Source organism: Spodoptera frugiperda, chromosome 20 (assembly GCF_023101765.2).
Source record: "Spodoptera frugiperda isolate SF20-4 chromosome 20, AGI-APGP_CSIRO_Sfru_2.0, whole genome shotgun sequence".
Lineage (NCBI taxonomy): Eukaryota > Metazoa > Arthropoda > Insecta > Lepidoptera > Noctuidae > Spodoptera > Spodoptera frugiperda.
This window is the reverse complement of record NC_064231.1, coordinates 9,897,942-9,919,455: the sequence shown is the minus strand read 5'-3', so window position 1 is coordinate 9,919,455 and position 21,514 is coordinate 9,897,942. Positions and strand designations below refer to the sequence as shown.

At 35.3% G+C, this 21,514-nt stretch overlaps 2 protein-coding genes across 3 annotated transcripts; both read left to right on the top strand.

Moving 5' to 3' along the window:
• The first annotated feature begins 238 nt into the window (after nucleotides 1-238).
• On the top strand, nucleotides 239-4,502 carry LOC126911919 (putative gustatory receptor 28a). The gene is made up of 4 exons (XM_050701154.1): nucleotides 239-1,418; nucleotides 1,505-1,573; nucleotides 1,660-1,749; nucleotides 3,788-4,502. The coding sequence occupies exons 1-4, from the start codon at nucleotides 372-374 to the stop codon at nucleotides 3,848-3,850; spliced, it is 1,269 nt and encodes a 422-aa protein (XP_050557111.1). The 5' UTR covers nucleotides 239-371; the 3' UTR covers nucleotides 3,851-4,502.
• A 2,008-nt stretch (nucleotides 4,503-6,510) lies between these two features.
• Nucleotides 6,511-21,438, top strand: LOC118282370 (cytochrome P450 4C1). 2 transcript variants are annotated; one of them, XM_035603427.2, is made up of 10 exons: nucleotides 6,511-7,215; nucleotides 11,931-12,020; nucleotides 12,309-12,419; nucleotides 13,813-14,001; nucleotides 14,769-14,965; nucleotides 15,470-15,539; nucleotides 15,883-16,084; nucleotides 17,151-17,299; nucleotides 17,651-17,836; nucleotides 21,116-21,438. In XM_035603427.2, the coding sequence occupies exons 1-10, from the start codon at nucleotides 7,059-7,061 to the stop codon at nucleotides 21,298-21,300; spliced, it is 1,536 nt and encodes a 511-aa protein (XP_035459320.2). In that variant the 5' UTR covers nucleotides 6,511-7,058; the 3' UTR covers nucleotides 21,301-21,438. The 2 variants fall into 2 exon arrangements, with proteins under 2 accessions (XP_035459320.2, XP_035459321.2); XM_035603428.2 differs by lacking the exon at nucleotides 6,511-7,215 and adding an exon at nucleotides 9,119-9,251.
• Nucleotides 21,439-21,514: the final 76 nt, after the last annotated feature.

Sequence of the window (21,514 nt, the reverse complement as noted above, 5' to 3'; positions counted from 1 at the left end):
ACTAATTTAGTTTATTTATTCTAATTTATTTGTTTACACTAAAATTGGGATGTTGGAAGTATGTCAAATATTGTTTACATACATTTTGATCAAATTACGTGGACACCCACACACCAGTCGGTACTTACTAATAATAGTTCATTTAACTAATTTCAGGAAGTGATTATGTCACATAAAAATTATGGACTTACCCTTCAGTACATAGGGTAATGATTAAATTTGAGGTAAACACAATTTGGCTACGTCTAACTATAGTACTTAATACAGTGTAATTTTCTTAAGTTGATTAAAATTTGTTGTTCAAATTCACACATCGCGTACCTTCCACTAAAGCGGTTAGACGTTCAACTGAGAATTCTTATCGACAAGTCATGAAAGTAAAACCCCTGGACAATTATTTTAAGAAACCCATAAAGATGAGAAAGTACAGTAATATCGTTGAAGCTTTAGAGCTGTCCAACTTCATGAGGAAGACCATCGGAATATCGATATTTATTCTGAACCGCACCCCCAGTAACACCATCGTCAGAAAGTTCAGCTTTTATGGAATGGTTTGTTTCGTATTTTGGTATTGCCTGTACATTTATTGTACTTACAAAGCTTTCGTAGAGGACCAAACTGTTCTACGAATCCTATACAATACGAAGGTGCAACGATACGGCGATGACTACGAGAGATTATCTTCAATGTTGTTTGTTATATTTGGTTTGTGGAAGATTCCATTCGGATTGAACATCAACAACCGCTTCATGGAGATTGTAGTGGAGGTGGACATGAGCTTGGAAGAGTTAGGCGAGAACGTGGACTACAAGAAAGATGCACGTCTTGCACTCATGATGTCGATACTACAGTGTGTTATGTTTTTCTTTCGATTGGGCAGTATCTGGGGAGCATTGAGTTATCTGGATGTGCCCGTACCAATGGAGAGGTTGTACCAAGTCATATACTCCGACAGCCTGGCCGTCATTATGGCAGCGCACTACTTCTTCTTTCTCAGAGTTATTAGAGGCAGGTTTGGTTACATCAACAAAGTGCTTCGGGATATAAAAAGCCACAAGTCTTGGGAATACAAGTTGTTTGCTCGAGGAAATATGATGGTTAACGCTCAGAAGGTGGAGGGCCTCCAAGAGAAGTACATTTGTGAGAAAATAAGAGCATGTGCGAAGATGTACGGCAAGCTTTACAAAGTGACTGAGGCTACGAATCGACTGTTCGGCTCCATGTGTATGATCACTCTGTTCGTATCTCTGACCTACATCGTAGTGTACATGTTTTACTTCATGGAAGCGACAGCGGCTGGCTTGTTCCGAGATGTCGACAGATACATAGTGTTTGTCATTTACGTGGCTTGGCAAATTTTCTATCCGGTTGGTGTGATAGTGCAGATTGTTTTCGTATCCGAGCTCGCTGTGTACGAGGTAAAGTCTACTTTAATATATTTACATGTTATAATAAACAGCGCGTAGTTCTTGACTAAATAAACAAGTTACTAATATATTTACAGGCATGTAACACTTCGTTTTTGCTGCATGACATTATGAATTGCAATTTTGGGCAGGCGATAACGACAGAGGTAATTGTAACTTCCAAAAAACATGTTAACATTGCTCTTCTGTCTCTTACATAAAAAAAATCATGTTTACTTTCGTTTTGTTCAAGGCGTTACAGTTCTCGATACAGTGTCTACATCAGAAGCCAGTGTTTACTGCCAACGGACTCTACCAACTCGATTATGCCTTGCTACATCAGGTTTGTATAAAAGCAAAAAATACATAAAAATATTTTTACTTAAACGATTTTAATAGGCTTATATTGTATGGCCATCAAGACTAAGCTTATCCAGATTAAGCTGCGCAACTTCCTCGTGCAGATACTTTGCGGCGGCTTCTTCATAGCACATCTTACTCGCACAGCTACATAGCTTAGTATCTGTGGAAATGGTCACATAGTATCAGAGCTTAGCAATGCCATCTTTGCAGAATAGCTACATAGCACACCTCTGCTGGAAAAGCACCACTAAGAGTCGGTATACTAATTATCAGATCAATCATCGGACGACGACATCAGAAGGGAGTTAAACAGGTTAAGCTATTAACCTGTTTAACTCCCTAAACCTAACGTTTAAAAAGTCTTACATAGGTAACTAACCTTTCCTCCAGCTAGTTAGGTGGAGTTACGAGAAGTTGTTCGCAGTGGCTGGTGTTGGTTGGATGTATAGGACTGAACATCGAACTCAGCGGCGTGCTGTTGGGAATGCCTATGTTCAGTAGTGGACGGGAAAAGGCTGATGATGATTTTCATGATACTTATCGCTTACCTATCTAATTTTACTTTAATGTTTGTGTCTAACATAAATATGATTTAGTCACATGGGTATAAAAACAGCTATAGGTCATTAATGTTAAATATTACAGCAGGAGTACCCCAAGGATCAATTTTGGAAACAAACAATATGTATAACAAAGGGTGTTATACATATTGTTTACGAATGATCTTATAAATTTCATAAATATTTTTTTACCGGATATACAAGTTGTAGTTTACGCGGATGATACTAATGCCGTAGTTGCAGCTTACAACATCAAAGACCTCTCAGGTTAATGCAGCCTTGCAAACGTTTTATAATTGGTTTAATGCTAACATGATGAAAATAAACACTTCAAAAACCAAAATTATGTTATTTAAAACTACTGCGCGCTGCAAAGATAACATGGATATAGAGGTTGATAATGTTAAAATTGAGCTTGTCAGGGAAGTAAAGTTCTTAGGGATCAATATTGATGAATTTTTAAACTGGAAGAAGGAACTAGCAGCTCTGGACTCGTCAATTTCATCTGCTTGTTATGCGCTAAGAACTGTGAGAGATGAAGTTAGCATAAATCACTTGAAGATGGTATATTACGCGCTGATTGAGTCCAAACTTCGGTATAGCATACAGTTCTGGGGAAACAGCTACCATTACAACTGGCATAGGGCATTCGTTCTTCAAAAAAGAGCGATTCGAACTATAGTCCGCATCTCTCAACGTGACACATGTCGACCGTTTTTTAAAGAACTTGGAATCCTTACAGTTCCAAGTCTTTATGTTTTAGTATTATTAACTAATCTAAAAATATATATGTATATATGACTACGAGACAGGCGACGATAGGCTAGCTAGGGAGTTGACGCGACGAAAGGACTTGGGTCACAGAATCATCCCTGCCTTTGAAATCGTAAGACATGGCCCACAGTGTCAGGCAGTTAAAATTTTCAATAAATTACCGCTTGACTTGAAAAGTATTTTATACACGAGCTCATTCAAGGCAAGGCTCAAGACATTCCTATTAGAAAAATGCCTCTACTCAATAGACGATTTGTGATTTTAATTAATTATATGTGTGACTATTGCTTTTTTGTGCTGTTGATATTTTTTGTTAAAAGTGTAATGTTACTAACTATCTTTATTATTATTCGAATTTGTATTATTTTTTCTATGATTATTAAATATTATCTATAATTAATTATATGTAAATGGATAAATTTTATATACGAGTATTATGATTATTTTTTTTGACATTTTATGATTTATGACATATTTAAATTGGTGATTGCTTTTTTTAATACGGTTATGATATTTTTATGTTAATTGTTTTTTTTTATGTAACACATTCAGACACAATGTATTTTGTTATTGAATTGAATAAATGAAAAAAAGTCTACGTGACCATATACAACTTGTTAATTTTTAGACATAATTGTTTTTCCGACTTTAGTCCAGAGATTTAATAAAATGCTTTTCTTTCAGTTTTCGCGTTCAGTCTCCACGTACCTAGTGATACTTTTGCAGTTTGTCACAGACGCGAAGTAGGTGGCTATCATTTACGTACTTAATTATTATTAATCACGATAATAAATCACTTTACATTGTGATGCAAAAACGACATACAAGGAAGTCCTCAAGGCACGTTTTTTTACAAAAAATCTGCAATGTTCTACAACATAAGTATCTACTTATTTCGCAGTTAATTTTTTCAAACTTTATTTTTCAAGGTCAACATTTTTTCCTATTTCCTAACTTCTTAATATTATGATTTCAGGCACAATTATTTCAATCAAGTCAATTGACGACCCTAAGCAGTAAGCAGACTCCTAAAAGTTTTAGTTTCAAGTACTTTAGCGCTCTCGTTTCGTTTTCATTCAACGTAAAGCAATCTCGCACTAAGGGTACTGTTATGGTGTATTTCTGCTTGTGGAATAGATTGTACAACCATAGAATCCTAATGAAATAAGGCTCTTACGCCCGAATACTCAAACGCTACTCAATTTTAAGTTGTACTTAAATATCGTGCTATCTCTGTCATTTTATAAAGAATTGATAGTGACGGAACTACATTTGAAAGCGTCTTAAAATTGAGTAGCGTTTGAGTATTCGAGCATTAGTGTATGTGTAGTATATAACGTATATAACCTACCTCAATACCTTCTTTACCGTATAGAACTATTATGCATTTACTATTTCTATAATGATTTTGGACTTTATAGCTTTGTAGTAAAGTCTAAACTCCTGGCATAACTTGTTACACTACAAATTTAATTAAAAAAAGGAAAGCTTTGATCACGTAGCGTAGGCCTACGCAGGCTACGAAGCCTACGAAATGGACTCATCAAATCTAATGGTTCTAAGATTGCACGGCTTGTGTTGTAGTCGGATAGTCCGACACACAAATTCGATTATTGTATATAGATACTATGTAATAAATATGGTATGTGTTTGTGAAAAATGTGTTTCATTTGCATGAGTATTTCTGTATAAATATACCTATTACATCAAATCTATCTCCTAGTATTAAACGTAGAAGTAATTGGATGATTTTCCCCCTTAAAAAACTATTAAACGAGTGATGTAGTCAAAGTATTTCTGCACTTAGATATAAAAACTTTTACGATGCTATAAAATGTAATAAAACAAACAGACTTCATACTTCAATAATAATTATTGTGTTTGATTGCATGGACTATTAAATTTAACAAACCAATCATTATCTCGACTTGATCAAGACAAAGATATCAAGTATTATTCAATACAATGTCCATTCTTCATTGCCTACCTAAGGCATTTATTCATACTCTATGGCATTTAAATTTGTTCCTGGAAGTCCCTTCATACGTAGTATATTACTTTAAATAATTATTTGCGACGTAACTATAAATTATTTTTAATTACTTAGCTATGCAATTAATGGCATACTCCGCCTACACGCTACCTACATATATCTTAAGTCCAAAGTATATTAGGTACAAGAAAACTATAAACATAAGATCGGAAAATATAACGTAATGGACTTTGTACCCGGTTATTCCCCGTTTACCTAACTAGTTTCTGTCAGCGGCATCACCCGCGTTCCTGTGAGATTAAATGTATCCTATCACTCAAGTCAGCTCAACAAAATCCGTTCAGTACTTTCAGTGTGATTGACGGACAAATATCTAAACATTTAAACAAACAAACTTTCACATTTATAGTGTGATTGTGTAGTCGGGGCCTTTCCACGACACAAGATACAGGTGACGAGTTGTAGTTAAGCTTGGAGGACGGTGGAAAGAGGCTTGTGTCCAGCTGTGTCTACCAAAAGTTAAAAGTACATACATACACACATATGTACATAACCTCACGCCTGTCTCCCATGGGGGTTACGCAGAGACAATGGAACGCCAATTGCTACGATTCTTACACTCCTCTTTCGCTTCATCAACAGTCATCAGTCTTTTCATGCATACTCGTCGGTTAAACTACTTTTAATTTGACCCTTCTTTAATATCGTCGTCATGTTAAACGGACGTCTAGGACGCCCTCTACCGACGGCCCCATTCATATCAGCCTTGTATATTTCTTTCTTAAGTTAAAATTGCACCACCCTAGCACTCACCCACTTTTAACAATCCAATTTTATGTTACATATTATGACGTAGATCTACGTCATTGTACTTTAATATAGAAAAACTAATACCCAGTGTACTTGTTATTAATTCCGTGTGAAACAAAATAACAAAATATAGTGTAACTGCTATCATTAGAGCGCACCTTACCTAGCTAGCTAGCTTATGAAGGATATTGCTTCTGTACATAATTATCAGGTACATGATAATTATTATTAGGGGGCAATTTCCAATAATGTTAACACTCTGTATGTAGGTATATACTGGTCACTGTTTCCTTAGACGTGACGTCACAAGGAAATATCAATAAATTATCCATATATTGCCGAGATTAATAACCAAAAATCACAGAAAAAGTTACCTACATCTGTTGGTTCAACAACAATTGCAATAATCCGGTGAAATATTTCCATTAGATTATGTTTCGCAACGTTTTCGTTTTATGGAAGGTTTCTAAATGTTTGCAAAATCAGAAGTTAGGTACTAAAAATAAATGTCAATATTATCGATGTCACTATTGTAATGCAAATGCGTAAAACCATTACCTCACCAGAGCGTTTGGTTCCGTAGTTAGTATCAAGATAATTTGTCACCGTGGGGACATGTAGGATCCTTAGCGTACTTGCGGAAAACATTAAGTACCTAAGAATGTAGACTTAATAACCTATGTTCTAGACGGTAGACAGTAGGGTACATGCCCTTCTAGTCCGTCAGGTCTAACAATGTAATATCATCATTACGTACGTAAGTCTCCAGCCTCAGTTACAACAAAGAGATGACACTTGCTTCCTATAACTTAATTGCAGTGACGACTCCTGCCTTACAACAATAATAGTACCTATGCATTTATGACATTTAAGAAAAATTATATGTTTTTTAAAATTTGTGTTAATAGTTAATAACAGGCGTTCCTTCCTCGTGGTCCGAAGGTTGTTTGTCAACCACGCCATGAACTTGGCGACCCCGTTGTATGGAGTGGAATTAGTGCGAGGCGTATGTACACAGAGGAAAATGTTCATATAAATCGCGTGCACTTTAGTGCGGTACGAGTGGAGGCGCGCGCGCGCACCATGCTCCTCACTTACTGACTCCTCGTTCTACACGTACATTTGTTACTAGTGATAAAATAAAGTGACAAAATGTTTGTGTGGTTGTTACTTTTGGTTTTTGTGCTGTGGATGATCGTTCAGTGGGCTAGAAGGAGACACATGGTTAAACTGGCTGCAGCTCTTCCAGGACCTAAGAATGAACTGCCTGGACTTGGCATTGCACACAAGTTCATGGGTGATACTGAAGGTAGGTTCAAATAAGGTAAGCTAACCAAATAAGGCCTACCTTATTTTTATTACCGCCTAGCTCGTAGGTTTAAAATGACAATGGGCTGATAATTTCAAAATCTTATATTTATTTATTAAACTTTGTAATAATGGAATCAAAATGGCTTTAGAAACAAAAAATACAATTTTGTAAACACAAATAACTAAAGTGTCACTTTGGCCTTATTGGGAACCCTATGTCTAATAAGGCCTCAATAAAAACTAGTAAGTATTCAACTTCTTAATTATAACAAAACTTTGTCAATGCTTATAATAAATGTAATGAGATCTTATTAATTAATTTTGGTCATTATACATCAGGCTAAACGAGTTTCTCATCATGTAATACCCAAGTAACCTCTTTGAAGTCATCGGTACCCCAACATCAGGCAAACGAATGGGAATAACTTCTTGTTCTGTAGCCAATTTCGCGACCGACCTAGCTTTCGTGTAGTGGAAACCACTCTTTAGATGATGCGTACTACTTTGGAAGTTATATCTGGCTGCAGCAGTCTACCGGGTAAAACAAGGTGCATAAAATTCGAAGGGTGAATAGATACTATGAAGAATTTCCCGATATCCATTCATCCCTTTTCTGTATCTATTCACCCCGTTTACCCCTTTCTACCATTTTAACAGAGTTTTCCATCTTTTGCAAAATCCATTGGCTTTCTTTTTGACAGAAGCTGGTGATCCGTTTTCTATGAAATTACTGAAAAACAACTATGCCGTAATAAGGCCTACACGTTTTTAGGGTTCCGTAGCCAAATGGCAAAAAACGGAACCCTAAAAAGATTCATGTCTGTATGTCTGTCTGTCTGTCCGTCCGTATGTCACAGCCATTTATTTCCGAAACTGTTGGGCATACATAGTTGAAACTTTGTAGGATGATGTATATCGTTAACCGTTATTCGAATTTTGAATAAAAATTAATAAATTTAAAAATTAAAGGGGGGCACTCCATACATGGAACTGATTCAAAAAAATTCTTTTTTCAGCTAACATATCCGTGATGGGTGTCTATGGATAGGTCTAATCTCAAAAAAGACATTAAGGTTCCTAAAACCACTTTTCGTAAAAATCAATCGATGGAAAGTTAGACGCTTCCAAAGTGGAAAAATGAGTGTAACTAAAGAAAACTGAAAAAAATATATGCTATAGATTTCAATAAAAACTAACAACGAAAATTGGTTTGAACCAGATATCATTATTAGTTTTCAAGAAATAAAACATTTTCAAAAACCGCAAATATAACTTTATCGTTCATACAAACACTATGTTTTATTTTACAACTTTTATATTATGTCATCTACTTGCTGCTACGGAACCCTTCATGGGCGAGTCCGACTCGCACTTGGCCGGTTTTTTTGTAGGCTTTATTAGGGCATGGCACATAGGTAAACAAAACAACGATTATATGAAATACACCGATATTATAGCTATTTCACTAATGTGAGGAGATGGCTAAATGTATAATTGTCATATAGACAAAACACGGCACGTCGTATACTGATAAATATAAAAATACTAACAGTTTACGCTAGTCGAATTTTATAAAAACTAAAGTGCGCTCCACGTCGTGATTGTTTTCGACTGTAGGTTCCAACATAATCGCGGCACGGGTTGCTTGCTGTGCTCAAATTAGTTAAGTAATGTGCATGCACACTTCTACAAACTTTGGCGACCATTTGACATCGGGAAGAGGGAAATTTTCAAAATAGGCTTTATTAGGGCATAGGCCTTATTTGGTTAGGTTACTATATTACAGTTATAGGACGTTAAACAAAATATAGGTACTCTTTAAGAATTCAATTTATTTTATGAACACATTACGTTATAGTAACTCGTAAAAATAACGATAATACCGGTTGCTACTCTATAAAGGAATTTAAAAAAAATATGTATCATGTAAACGTATAATGGAGAATGTTATTATGACGTAATTTTAGAAAGTGCGAATTTGTAATGTAAAAAAATTAATCATAATTAATGTAAAAAGAGAACTTGACAAGTTTTGTAAGTCATTTTGTTTGTTTTTGTCATAATCTACCTAAAGTACCTAAATAATCTACCTAATTTACACAAATATTGTACAGAGCTTGGACAGGTTTTCCAGTGTTTTCCTACCTACAGAATTTTTCTTATATGTAATTATAACTTACGCAATCTTTAAAATACCTGATACTCGTGAAGATGTGAAACACTATTTATTGAAAGCTTCGGTTATCATAATTTACAAAAGTAAGTATTCCTTTTTAAAAGGCCAGGAACGTACCTGTGACTCCTCTGGTGTTGCGGGTGTCCATAACCGGCGCTACTCGCTTATACCTTGACCCGTCTGCCCATTTGCCTCCTATACCATGAAAAAACCATTTACGAATGTGAAAGTACCAAGCAAGTTTGCATCGCTCCTTATAGATTTCATAATATAATATCCAAACTGGATTTAATTTTTGCGTGTCTTTTTGCAATTAATATAATTATATGTAGGTAATGTAGTTCTTTATGTTATGCAACACATAATATAATTTACTTCAATTATTTAGTTTAAGTAACCGTGTCATGACGGCAGAATAAATTAATTGTCACCTCTTCTACTCTTCCCGTGGGTGTTGTGAGAGCCGGCTAGATTGATGGGCTTAAGGGTGGATTAAACCTAGAGAACGCCTTAGGTAAGCATGTCAAAGGTGCCTCTAATTTCTTTTTGCACTGCCGTCTCTCTATAGACACTCGAATCTGGTGGCGTGTCGCCTCCCTGTAAACTGGCGCTCTTTAGGGATAATACTACTCTAAATGGACTACATATTTGACAGAGATTGGGCAGCAAAACTCTTTAATGACTATCCCATAGCCAAATTCAACATTTATAGATAAATATCTATCGCTTTAAAAACTAAATAAATGTTATTTCTGAAGTCACCTGGCCAGCCTATGACTTTTCATAATACTATTGTTTCAAAAGCAATAAAGATTTTCGATACAGCATTCTACATGAGTTTAGCAATAATATTAGTCGATACTCGATAGCAATAACGTGCATTACCTATGTGTGGTAAATATTACAGCGCCTCTAGCGGTTACTCACAGAACTAAAATTAGCTGTACAAAAAAGTTACATCTTCGCTATCCAGTATCGATAAGTACTATTGCTTTTATCTCATCGTCATCATCATAAAATTGTAATCTCCAACACGATTACCAAGCGTAGAGATAATGCCAAATCTCTTTTATGAACCTTGAAGTCCAAAGACCAGTTGTAAAAATTACATCTCAAGTAAACAAATCTACAGATTAATGGGTCATTTAGTAATACAAAACATAAGTATACATGATTATTTGGGCTCGCTGTTATAGCAGCGGTAAGTCCCCTCTTTGAGTGGCTTAAATCAGATGCTTACCGGGCCCGTGCTTACAGTAGGTACCTGTTTCGGATTCGGTGGGAGGAAACGCCTGGATGTTGTCAAACTTATAAAGTTCTTAGGTTTTCATTTCATTTATGAGTACATGTTACATAAACTTAAAGAGCTTAACTATTTTTTTAAACGGACCTAGGTATTCTCATATTATTTCTTGTTTATGAAACGACCTGCATCCATTCAACAATACCCTTACAATATCTACGAGATATTTATAGTAGTAACATGGTACATCATCATCATCATCAGCCGAGAGACGTCCACTGCTGAACAAAGGCCTCCCCCTTAGTCCTCCACAACAAGATACGCCTAAGGCCTATCTGTAAGTAAATGCGGGAGGCCTATGTTCAGCAGTGGACGTCGTACGGTTGATATTATGATGAGGATGATCTTGTTGAATAGTAAAATAAATGTAGATATGCATAAGAATGGCTGCAGCATTGCTTTTATAAATTTTAATGCGATTTTTGTTTTGTTTGATTTTTTTGCTGTTAGCACAGTCAATCCTTTACCTACAATGACTCGGTCTGTTCAGTCACACGAGTCGTTCGCTATGTTTCGGAGCTACGGACAAACTAACGGGTCAGGTCAGGGCTCCGGCTTGAAGCAGGAGTAGGAACGGGGTGGTTTTTAGTCAGTAAGATTTTGACACTCTCTCAAGCCTCACCCAAGGCTGGAGAAGTCATTGGATGATTTTCCCCCTAAAAAGGTATTGCGCTATGTAGGTATTTGTATAACAACTTGATCAAGGGAAATAACAGAATTAATAAAAAAAGAAACCAATCGACACTTAACATTTAACTTAATTATTATTAGATAATTATTGTGTCGATTTTACTTGTGTCCGAGCTAATTATCTTATGTTACACGAATCCAACGCGTTTTTGTTGCTTTGCATATTAACTACCTAAACTAGTAACAGATTTTAATGTAACATTTCTGGATTGATCTCTGTTTTTAAATATCGAGCAGATACAGATACATTTGTGTCTACGTTATAAGACTTTGCTATATGTTCCACGCTTAGCAGACGGGTTGGACACCGGTTTATCAGATTTATAGCGCTGTTGCCTGGTATCTGTCAATCGTCCCATAGTCTACTCTTACTATGCCTTCGTGAAGAACAGGGGTGGTGATAAACGTATTATTCTCTGTCATCGCTATATAGCGCAATGCCTGACATTGCCATGTGTTTGATAGTAGGCATTCTTAAATTTAAGCAAAGCCCCCTACTAATCTTAGTACGAAAATAAGCCCTAACTCTCGCTAATGGTTACAGCTATCATGCATCAGCTGCAACTCTTCAGTTATGAGAGCATGGAGAAAAATGGCGTCCTGAGAGGCTGGTTGGCAAACACGCTATTCTTTAGTAAGTATGTTTCTGTACATATTATATGCTTTCACTTACTGAGCCATTTTATTACCTGCTCGCCTTTTAGGTTCGATTCAGCACATGGTCAAATCTCTGTTTCATATAATTATTATTTTATTTTAAGACTTTTAATTTAACTTATGCACATCATCGTCTTCATTCAAGTCCGGCCTGCCCCTCTCTTTAATCTTTCGCCTGACATTGGTGCCTACTGATAAAATTGATTAAGTTTCAACCAACCAACTACGTATACGTAGAAATAACCTTATATGTGTTTCTATACAGTCGTGGTCAATCCCGTCGATCTCGAGATGGTGCTGAAGACTTGTCTGGAGAAGGACGATCTTCACAGGTTCATCAGGAAAATTATAGGGAATGGAGGAATATTCGCTCCAGGTATGTATAAAAGGTTAAAATTGCATTAGAAACGAGGGAGCCACACATAATCTCTACTGCTACTAGGATATTATCTTTCTTTTGTGCTGTTAAAGAGGTGTAAATAATTAAACTGAAGCAATTTACAAAAGCTAAAGATGAAACCAAAAATGGGACAGTTCCAGAAACAACTTGACAATGCCAGGTACTATACCTATTAGAAGCTACCTTGGCCTTCATCTGACCACAACATAGTTTATTATGTGAAAGTGGTACATAATAGGTAATTTTAAAACGCGACTAAAATATCAATGGTCCTGAGTAATATTATCAATGCTAACTAGATGATACGTGTTCATGTCACGTACAAAAAAATTGTCCCACCTAAAGAGTAAATGTGAGCGAATTCGAAATAATTCAGTGGTAGCAACAATAAGGAAAATAATTTTAGCCGACACGCATGCAGTGACACAAGAATATTTCGTAACTGAGCCATATAGGACATAAAAAATACGACGACAAGGTAAATTGGGTTGTACGTGCACGTATGTTATTGTGTATAAACTTGTTGGGTATCATGATGATCTTGATGGTATCTGGTAATTTCGCACGTACGACTAAGTTAATATTGCGATTGTTCTATACTTAAATGTTTTCTCTACACTTAAAAGTATCGGTTATATTTACTCGTTTTTTGAAATTAGCATTGTTAGTGTAGCTACTGATTTCTTACCGTGGAACGACAATTTATACATTTTGGAAACTAGATTTTTTTGTAAGAAAAAGAAACTCCATTCGATTTTTAAATCTCGAGCCAAATTTTTACCATCCAATTCTTGCCTAGTCATGTTCTGACTGTGGTTATACCTAGACTGAGAACTAATTATGCACGCTAGGTATTATATCGAGTGAAACATGAACTTTAACACCTAAAATAGTGTTGGCGCAATGGATCATAATTATGGTTGTGTAACACTATGCAGCTAGATTATCAGTCTATCATTGCTCGTGCAAAAGTGACCTTATCCTTCAAATTTTATGATGGGTAATGCAGTGCGAATTTGTAATGTTGTTGCCAGGGTCGGATTTAGCCAAGTACTTACATAGTGGTAGTTTTTGGTTTAAAAAAGACTTTAAAAAGAGAGGATTTAAAACATCCAGTCCTAAGTCTGCTTTAAAAAGTCAAGTCCAGTCCTATGTTTACGGTCGTTGTCGAGGATGTAATAAGGTCCAACTTTAAGATAATATGATAACGTAATAAGATAAATCTGCAAGATTCAATCTTTTTCCATATATAGAAGGGTCATTTCGTTGCGCTACCAATGTAAATTCGCTTATAACTACTGTTGACGAGTTAGGTAGACCAGATGTTACAAAGATTGCTTTATAAATATGTTTTCTTTCTTCTCAACAGTGTCCATCTGGCGTCGTCGTAGAAAGATCCTTGTGCCAGCCTTCAGCCCTAAAATAGTAGAGAACTTTGTCCATGTGTTCGCGGAACAGAGTGAGAAGTTAGTGAGGCAACTCTCATCTCGATGTAATGGCAAAGAAAAGTTTCAGGCCTGGCCGTATCTTAGCACATACACCCTGGATTCTGTTTGTGGTAAGTCAATAGTTATTGAAAGTGAAAATTGAAAAAAATAAGGAACCGATGTCAATTTTTTAGTGATAGATTTATTTATCTGATTAAATAACTTGATTACTGAAAGGAGATATACCTAGTGGAATTTCATTTCTCTAGTTGGAATTAGCTTTGTGAAGTAAAATTTAGCAACGGTCTATTCGTCAACAAAGACACAAAATGTTTACATAGAGCCAGTTTGAGTCTGATCCACAATGTCCACAAAACTTTATACATACTATATATTTTAAGACATTTCATATGGAAAACTCGACAAATTATCCGTCAGTTCAGAGTCCTACTGCTAGATATTCATAATCAGATAATGTGGCACATACCCTTTAGTTAAAGATGAATTGGGTAAATGTACGGTAATGCAAGTATTTTCTGAACTAAGTTATTTTGGTCCCTAAATGCCAAATTGAAGACAAAGCCCTAATTTTGGTTTAGAAGCTATTTTCTAATTTTGGTAAATAAATCGTTGAAGTTTCTGCCCATGTGATTATGATTAATGGTGGTCCAAATTATCCTAGTTTATCATACAATGTAGGACAGTCTAGACTCGTTTGTCACTATAATTATTTATACACGCAAGCATGTTCGGTCTAGGCAATTTTGTTTAGTTTCTGACTACTTTCTGAGTTATTTCTGACCTTTTTTTATTTTTGGTTAATGATAGGTAGGTAGAGATACCTAGACCACAAAGCTTTTATACGTATATCTTTGACATCAAACTGTATGTTTCACAGAAACGACAATAGGAGTGAAAATTAACGCACAAGAGAATCCAGACTCACCCTTCCTAAGAGCGATGTGTGATATCCTGAACTTGATTTGTAAGAGAATATTCCACTTGTGGCTGCAACCAGATTGGCTGTTCAGGATGTTCCCGATGTACAAGAAACACCAAGAGTGCATACACGCCATGCATAATTTCACAGACCGGGTATTTTTTTTTGTATTCTACTTTAAACACGTTACTCATAATCATAAAAGTGAAATATTTGATTTTATTGTAACTTTCGTGAGACATACTAAATTAATTACTATGTTATCGGCTTACTCACGTAATTGTTTGACGAGGAACTCGATTAGTTTCAAGCCATGCTAGAGGTTCATATTCATGAGCAGCTCGTCAAACAATTACGTGAGTAAGCCGATAACATAGTAATTAAATTAGTGAAAAATTTTTTTGGAAATATATTCAGTTACTAGCTTCTGCCGGCGGCTTCACCCGTAGTCCGGGATACGGGTGGGATAAAGTGTCCTATGTACTATTCCAGACCATAACCTACCCGTTTTAAGATTCCAAGAAGATTCTTCAGTCATGTTGACGTGATTGAGTAATAAACATACACACAAACTCACAAATAATCGCATTTATAATATTAGTAAGAAGTAAGATTTCATATTAAATATTCAAGTGCTTAAATAATTCTCTTAAATACAGGTAATCGAAAGCAAAAGAGAAGAATTGAAAAGAGAAAGCAAGTCCAAAACAGAGGTTGACAATGAGTTTGGTAAGTTTAAGGAACAATTTGGCAAATACCTACGTAGTGTTATCGATGAAATATTTTTAACAGTATTTACCATAACCTATATGGTATACGCTATGCATGGGTGGGTCGCAAGCGAATTTTTAGTAGGCCTTCTATAGAAATATGCACTAACCAACTGTCGTATATTTAATTCCCTGAAGGGAGGTCCTTAGATTGGGAACTTGATTTAGATGGGTCGTAGTCCAGATAACTTTAGGAACCACTGGTAAAAGGAATTTATATAGATCGAAACCTATCCTCAGCAATCTTGACTAATAGAATAATAAAGCAGTTAATATTATTATAACGATACATTTACTTACAGATTTAGGTGCGTACAAGAAACAAACATTCCTAGATATACTGATACACTTATCTGGTGGTGAAAATGGATATTCCAATGTAGAATTGAGAGAGGAAGTGTTAACCCTTACTGTTGCTGGTACTGATACCTCTGCTGTTGCCATTGGCTTCACTCTCCAGCTGCTGGGGAAATATCCTGAGATCCAGGATAAAGTATATCAAGAGTAAGTGGTACCATTTATTATTGACGAATGTTTTGGATGGGTGAGGATGGTTGTAGTTTATTTATAGAGAATAGTTTGGAGTAGATTATCTAAGATTGTTAAAAATTAAGGCTGTGGACCCATAAATAGTAACTAGCCTAGAGACACTATTGACTATTTCACTGATGTAACAACAAACGCATCTGATTCTCGGGTAGAGCCTGAGGTACAAACCTCAGTTAACTCTCAAAATGAAACTATTTATGTATTTAATATCACAATAATACAGTCCTTGAAAGATTTAAAAATGGAAAAGGTCAAGGTTTTTTGAAAGGATATTGCAAAATATACAGCAAATGTTGATTTTATTTCAATGCTATGCTGTGAAACCAAAGTGGAACTGATAACTAGTTTGATATTAAGTATGGCATGCTAGTTTAATGCCTGCCTACAAGAATAGTTCAAGAACCGACAGCAATTCCTTGTTCCGTGATGATTTATTTTGTTTATTAGTTAACCTGTAATAACTTGATTGATACCTTGTACATGAATAAATAAATCTAAAGCATCAAGATTTTCCTGTCTCTTGGCTAGGTTAGTACTAGACACTAGACTAGGTACAATGTTTACGTAATTAACTGCTCTATCTCGAACTGAGCTGCCATTTGTTAACTCGTTACACAGTGTACTAAGCTTCTTTCTCCGCACATTTTTCTAAGTAATCATCAGTATTAATTAGATTCGACTGTATCAGTATTTTATAGGAGCAACTGCCCTCTGTTCTCAACAAGCTGCTCAATGGTGTACCAAATTCATTTGACTGCCATCTATATTCCACAAATACTTAGGGTCTCAAATTCATGTTCGTCATGTCATTAAATATTTTTTGGCTTCTCACTCCTTAACCTTTGAGTAAGGACCTCAAGATTCTTGGTGTAGTGTCCTACTTCTTACCTAAAGATGAAACTCAGGTAGCTATTGATCCAACAGAGAAACTAGATATACATATTATAGTTTTGTTGGACTACACACCAGATTATAAGTACTTACTCCATACTCGATGTTTTAAATAACAAATTGTTGACAGATTATGTGAAGTATTTGAAGATGATAGAATGTTAGTCAAAGAAGATTTAATGAAGTTGAAATATCTAGAGAGAGTAGTCAAGGAGTCTTTGCGGCTGTTCCCTCCCGTGCCACTTATTATAAGGAAAGTCTTAGAAGATATTACGTTGCGTAAGTAAAATTTTAAGTTTTCTTTTTGTAGAATTTCGTTAACAGTATTTCTTTAAAGTTGATTTTTGCCCATTACAATCTTCGAAGAAAAAAGTCTCTGATGTTTGTTATATTATAACTTTCGTGAGACATACTAAATTAATTATAAAGTTTTTCGGCTTACTCGCGTTGCTATTTGACGAAGAACTAGACGAGTTTCAAACCATGGTCAGGCTCATATTAATGAGCAGCATGCCGCGACACAAACTAGTCGACTTCCTTGTCAAAAGGTTAGGTAAGCCGAAATATTATAATTAACAATCTCTGATTTGCATAAACAACAAATGAGTTATTAATAGTTTTTTTTTACAGCGTCTGGTCGTGTCCTACCAGCTGGTTCAGGCGTCGCGTGCTCAATATGGGGTGTCCACAGAGACCCCAAGTACTGGGGTCCAGACGCTGAGAAATTTGACCCCGACAGGTTCTTGCCAGAACGATTTAATCTAGAACATGCTTGCAGTTACATGCCCTTCAGTAATGGGCCTAGGAACTGCGTTGGTAAGTAACATAATACAAATTTTAAAATGTTTTGTCTATTTTTTCTATTATTTTAAGTCAGTGGCAGTAACTTTATTTGATTCGAGAGTCAGCATTACTTTAAAATTTTTCTCTATGTGACTCAATGGGGAAAACAGATGTATGTGTAATTATATGGTTGATTTGTAACATAAACATAATGTGGAAAAAATACTATAAAATATATCTCGGAAATAATTAAATACTCGTTACACGGGGATCTTTTCTCGTACATATAGGTAGCTTGACATAAAAAAGTTGTAATGAACATAATGCAGAGATCCTCAAACTTTTTTATTTCTGCTTTGCTGCATTAAGCTACATTCTCTTTTCGTCAGTTATGTAAAATCATTGTGTTTTTCTATGAACTGGATATAATTTCCGAAACCGTTGATAGGATACACTTGTGTGTCTTCATTCTGTCTTTTATTTGACAATATCGTTCTACCTAGTTTTATAGGCAATTTGTGTTTTATGTAAGGCTCTTGTGTTTTCTCTTATCTCTTTACCAATAGATTTTTTAGCCTTTCGTCTACGGGTATATGAGACAACAATAGAATACACATTGTGTCTTGCACTGATCAGTGCTTCAGCATACGACAGGTTAAGGCCCGAGAGTTGTTGAGTATACATGTTGAGATTCGCTGCCTTTTATAGGAATCTATAGTAAAGATAATTACTTCTTGTAACTGAACTGGTTACTGCATAAGATATGTCTCTATAAATACACGTGCCGTTTATAAATGTATCGTAAAAAGGGATTTCCATTATACGTCCGCAGTTCACAATAAGTGTTTAGGTAAAACCGGAACTATTGTGTGTAATCTCGTTTCGATGCGTTCTCTGACGTCTTGTCTTGTCACGGAAAATGTAGTGCGCAATAATAGTCCATTGAAATGTTACAATTTGAGGGCCGAATTATGCATTTTTTAGAGGACGCAATTTTATTTTTTGATCATGGTCGTGTCAATAGAAGCTTAACTTGAAGTTTGTGGGGTCGCCACCCTTGTCCCTCGGCCGCCATCTTGGAAAAAGGGATGGAAACACTTTTTTTGCTATATCTCGGAAACTATGCATCGTAATAAAATTTTTAAAATCATAATTTGTAGAAAATTATTTTGCTTACAAATATGTTTAATAACTTTTTGCCCTAAATTAACAATTAAAGAAGTTATAAGTAAAAAAGTGAAATTTTGTTAATAAAATTTTCTCTTTTGCTCTATAACTTTTTTTTTAATTTTATAAATAAATGGCTTCAGACCAATCTTGTAGAATATTTTTCGAGAAAATTTTTTCCCTGCAACTGTTTTCAATTTCATTCATTAGAAACTCAGTTACAGCGCTCCGAAGTTAACCGGGTTCGTCAAATTTTGATTAGTCCAGTCAAATAAGCTTAAATTAGGTAAGAATCTCGGAATGCGAGGTGACTAGCTGTAATTTTGTAAATACTTGTATATTGACACCCTAAAACTTGTCTCAAAACCATGGTATATATGGTAGGGTGTAAGCAACTCTTAAAATTCAGGGTCAAAGGTCCCAAAAATCGTTCTTTTGCGGTTTTTTGGAAATATCTCATTTCCTATGGGTTTTTGGTATTTGTATTCATTATCAATATTGTAGAATACAAAATTCTCTACAACTTTTGTCTATTTTCTTTTTAACATGGTGAACCGTTGTCGAGTTAGAGGACGGAGAACGCACGGTCACTGCATCACATCAGACATTTTTTTTTCAGCTAACCTATCCGTGATGGTTGGTTATGGATAGGACATAAAAAAAGACGTTATGGTTTCTAAAACCATTTTTCGCCAAATTCAATTGTTTGAAATATAGACGCTTCCAAAGTGGAAAATTGACCGTGCGTTCTCCGCCCTCTAACTCGACAACGGTTCACCATGTAAAAAAAAATTTAGACAAAAGTTGTAGAGAATTTTGTATTCTACAATATTGATAATGAATACAAATACCAAAAACCCATAGGAAATGAGTTATTTCCAAAAAACCGCAAAAGAACGATTTTTGGGACCTTTGACCCTGAATTTTAAGAGTTGCTTACACCCTACCATATATACCATGGCTTTGAGACAAGTTTTAGGGTGTCAATATACAAGTATTTACAAAATTACAGCTGGTCACCTCGCATTCCGAGATTCTTACCTAATTTAAGCTTATTTGACTGGACAAATTTGACGAACCCGGTTAACTTCGGAGCGCTGTAACTGAGTTTCTAATGAATGAAATTGAAAACAGTTGCAGGGAAAAAATTTTCTCGAAAAATATTCTACAAGATTGGTCTGAAGCCATTTATTTATAAAATCAAAAAAAAAGTTATAGAGCAAAAGAGAAAATTTTATTAACAAAATTTCACTTTTTTACTTATAACTTCTTTAATTGTTAATTTAGGGCAAAAAGTTATTAAACATATTTGTAAGCAAAATAATTTTCTACAAATTATGATTTTAAAAATTTTATTACGATGCATAGTTTCCGAGATATAGCAAAAAAAGTGTTTCCATCCCTTTTTCCAAGATGGCGGCCGAGGGACAAGGGTGGCGACCCCACAAACTTCAAGTTAAGCTTCTATTGACCCCCCTACATGATCAAAAAATAAAATTGCGTCCTCTAAAAAATGTAAAGCTCATGTAACATTTCAATGGACTATAAATGCTACTCTCTTAATTGTTCGGAGATCAAGTTTATTAGTGCTGACATAGCTAATAATGACTGCCACTACAATAATATGACAATACACATGTGTCTTTTTTACAATAATATATAGATATCTACAACTTGCAAACCCGGTGAACTCCGTTTCGCCACCTATGATTTTCCCTTTTTTCCTGCTTTTTTTTCTTGAATTTTACTGATTTTTCTTTGCTATAAACATTACGGAGTCCAAGACCTTTCCAACGAATGCAAAACCGTGGAAATCGGTTCGTACGTTTTGGAGTTATAGCGTCAGGAAGGAAAAGCCGATTTTGTAGATAATAATAAGGCTCAAGAGCCTTATTGTAAAAAAGACATGGTCAAATCGTCTGAACGAATATTGAGAATTTCGAAAGAACACCAGAACCCAACGGGGCTGGCATGTTCTAAGAATAAAAGCCCACGAAATAAAAGATTAATAAAAACATCAGAATAGGTACCCTATTCCAGAACCTTTTGGCAAGGGATTTCGACAGGTGCACCTGGTGATCACACTTACATGACTTACAAATTACAATAGATAGATTTTTTATCTTCCTAAATTCTTTTTTGCAGGTTATCAGTACGCATTAATGTCAATAAAGACGGCTTTATCAACAATATTGCGGAAATATAGGGTTATTATGGACACCGAGGAGAGCCCTAACCCTTACATCAGAGTCAAAATAGATATAATGATGAAGGCAGTCGATGGATACGAACTGAGACTCGAAAAAAGAGAACAGGATCACCAACTATGACGTTTCAAAAGAGAGGGAAAAATGACATCACGTTTTTCATAAGTAAAACCTAACTTTTTATGTATTGCGTTATAGTATATACAGCCAGGTTAATATGGTTATTTACTATTAGAGATTAAATGAATTTTAATTAAAATACTAATTGGTTTTATTTAAATTCATTATATAAATAAATATTCTATTTTTGCTAAACCATGAATGTCAAGGTCATCAT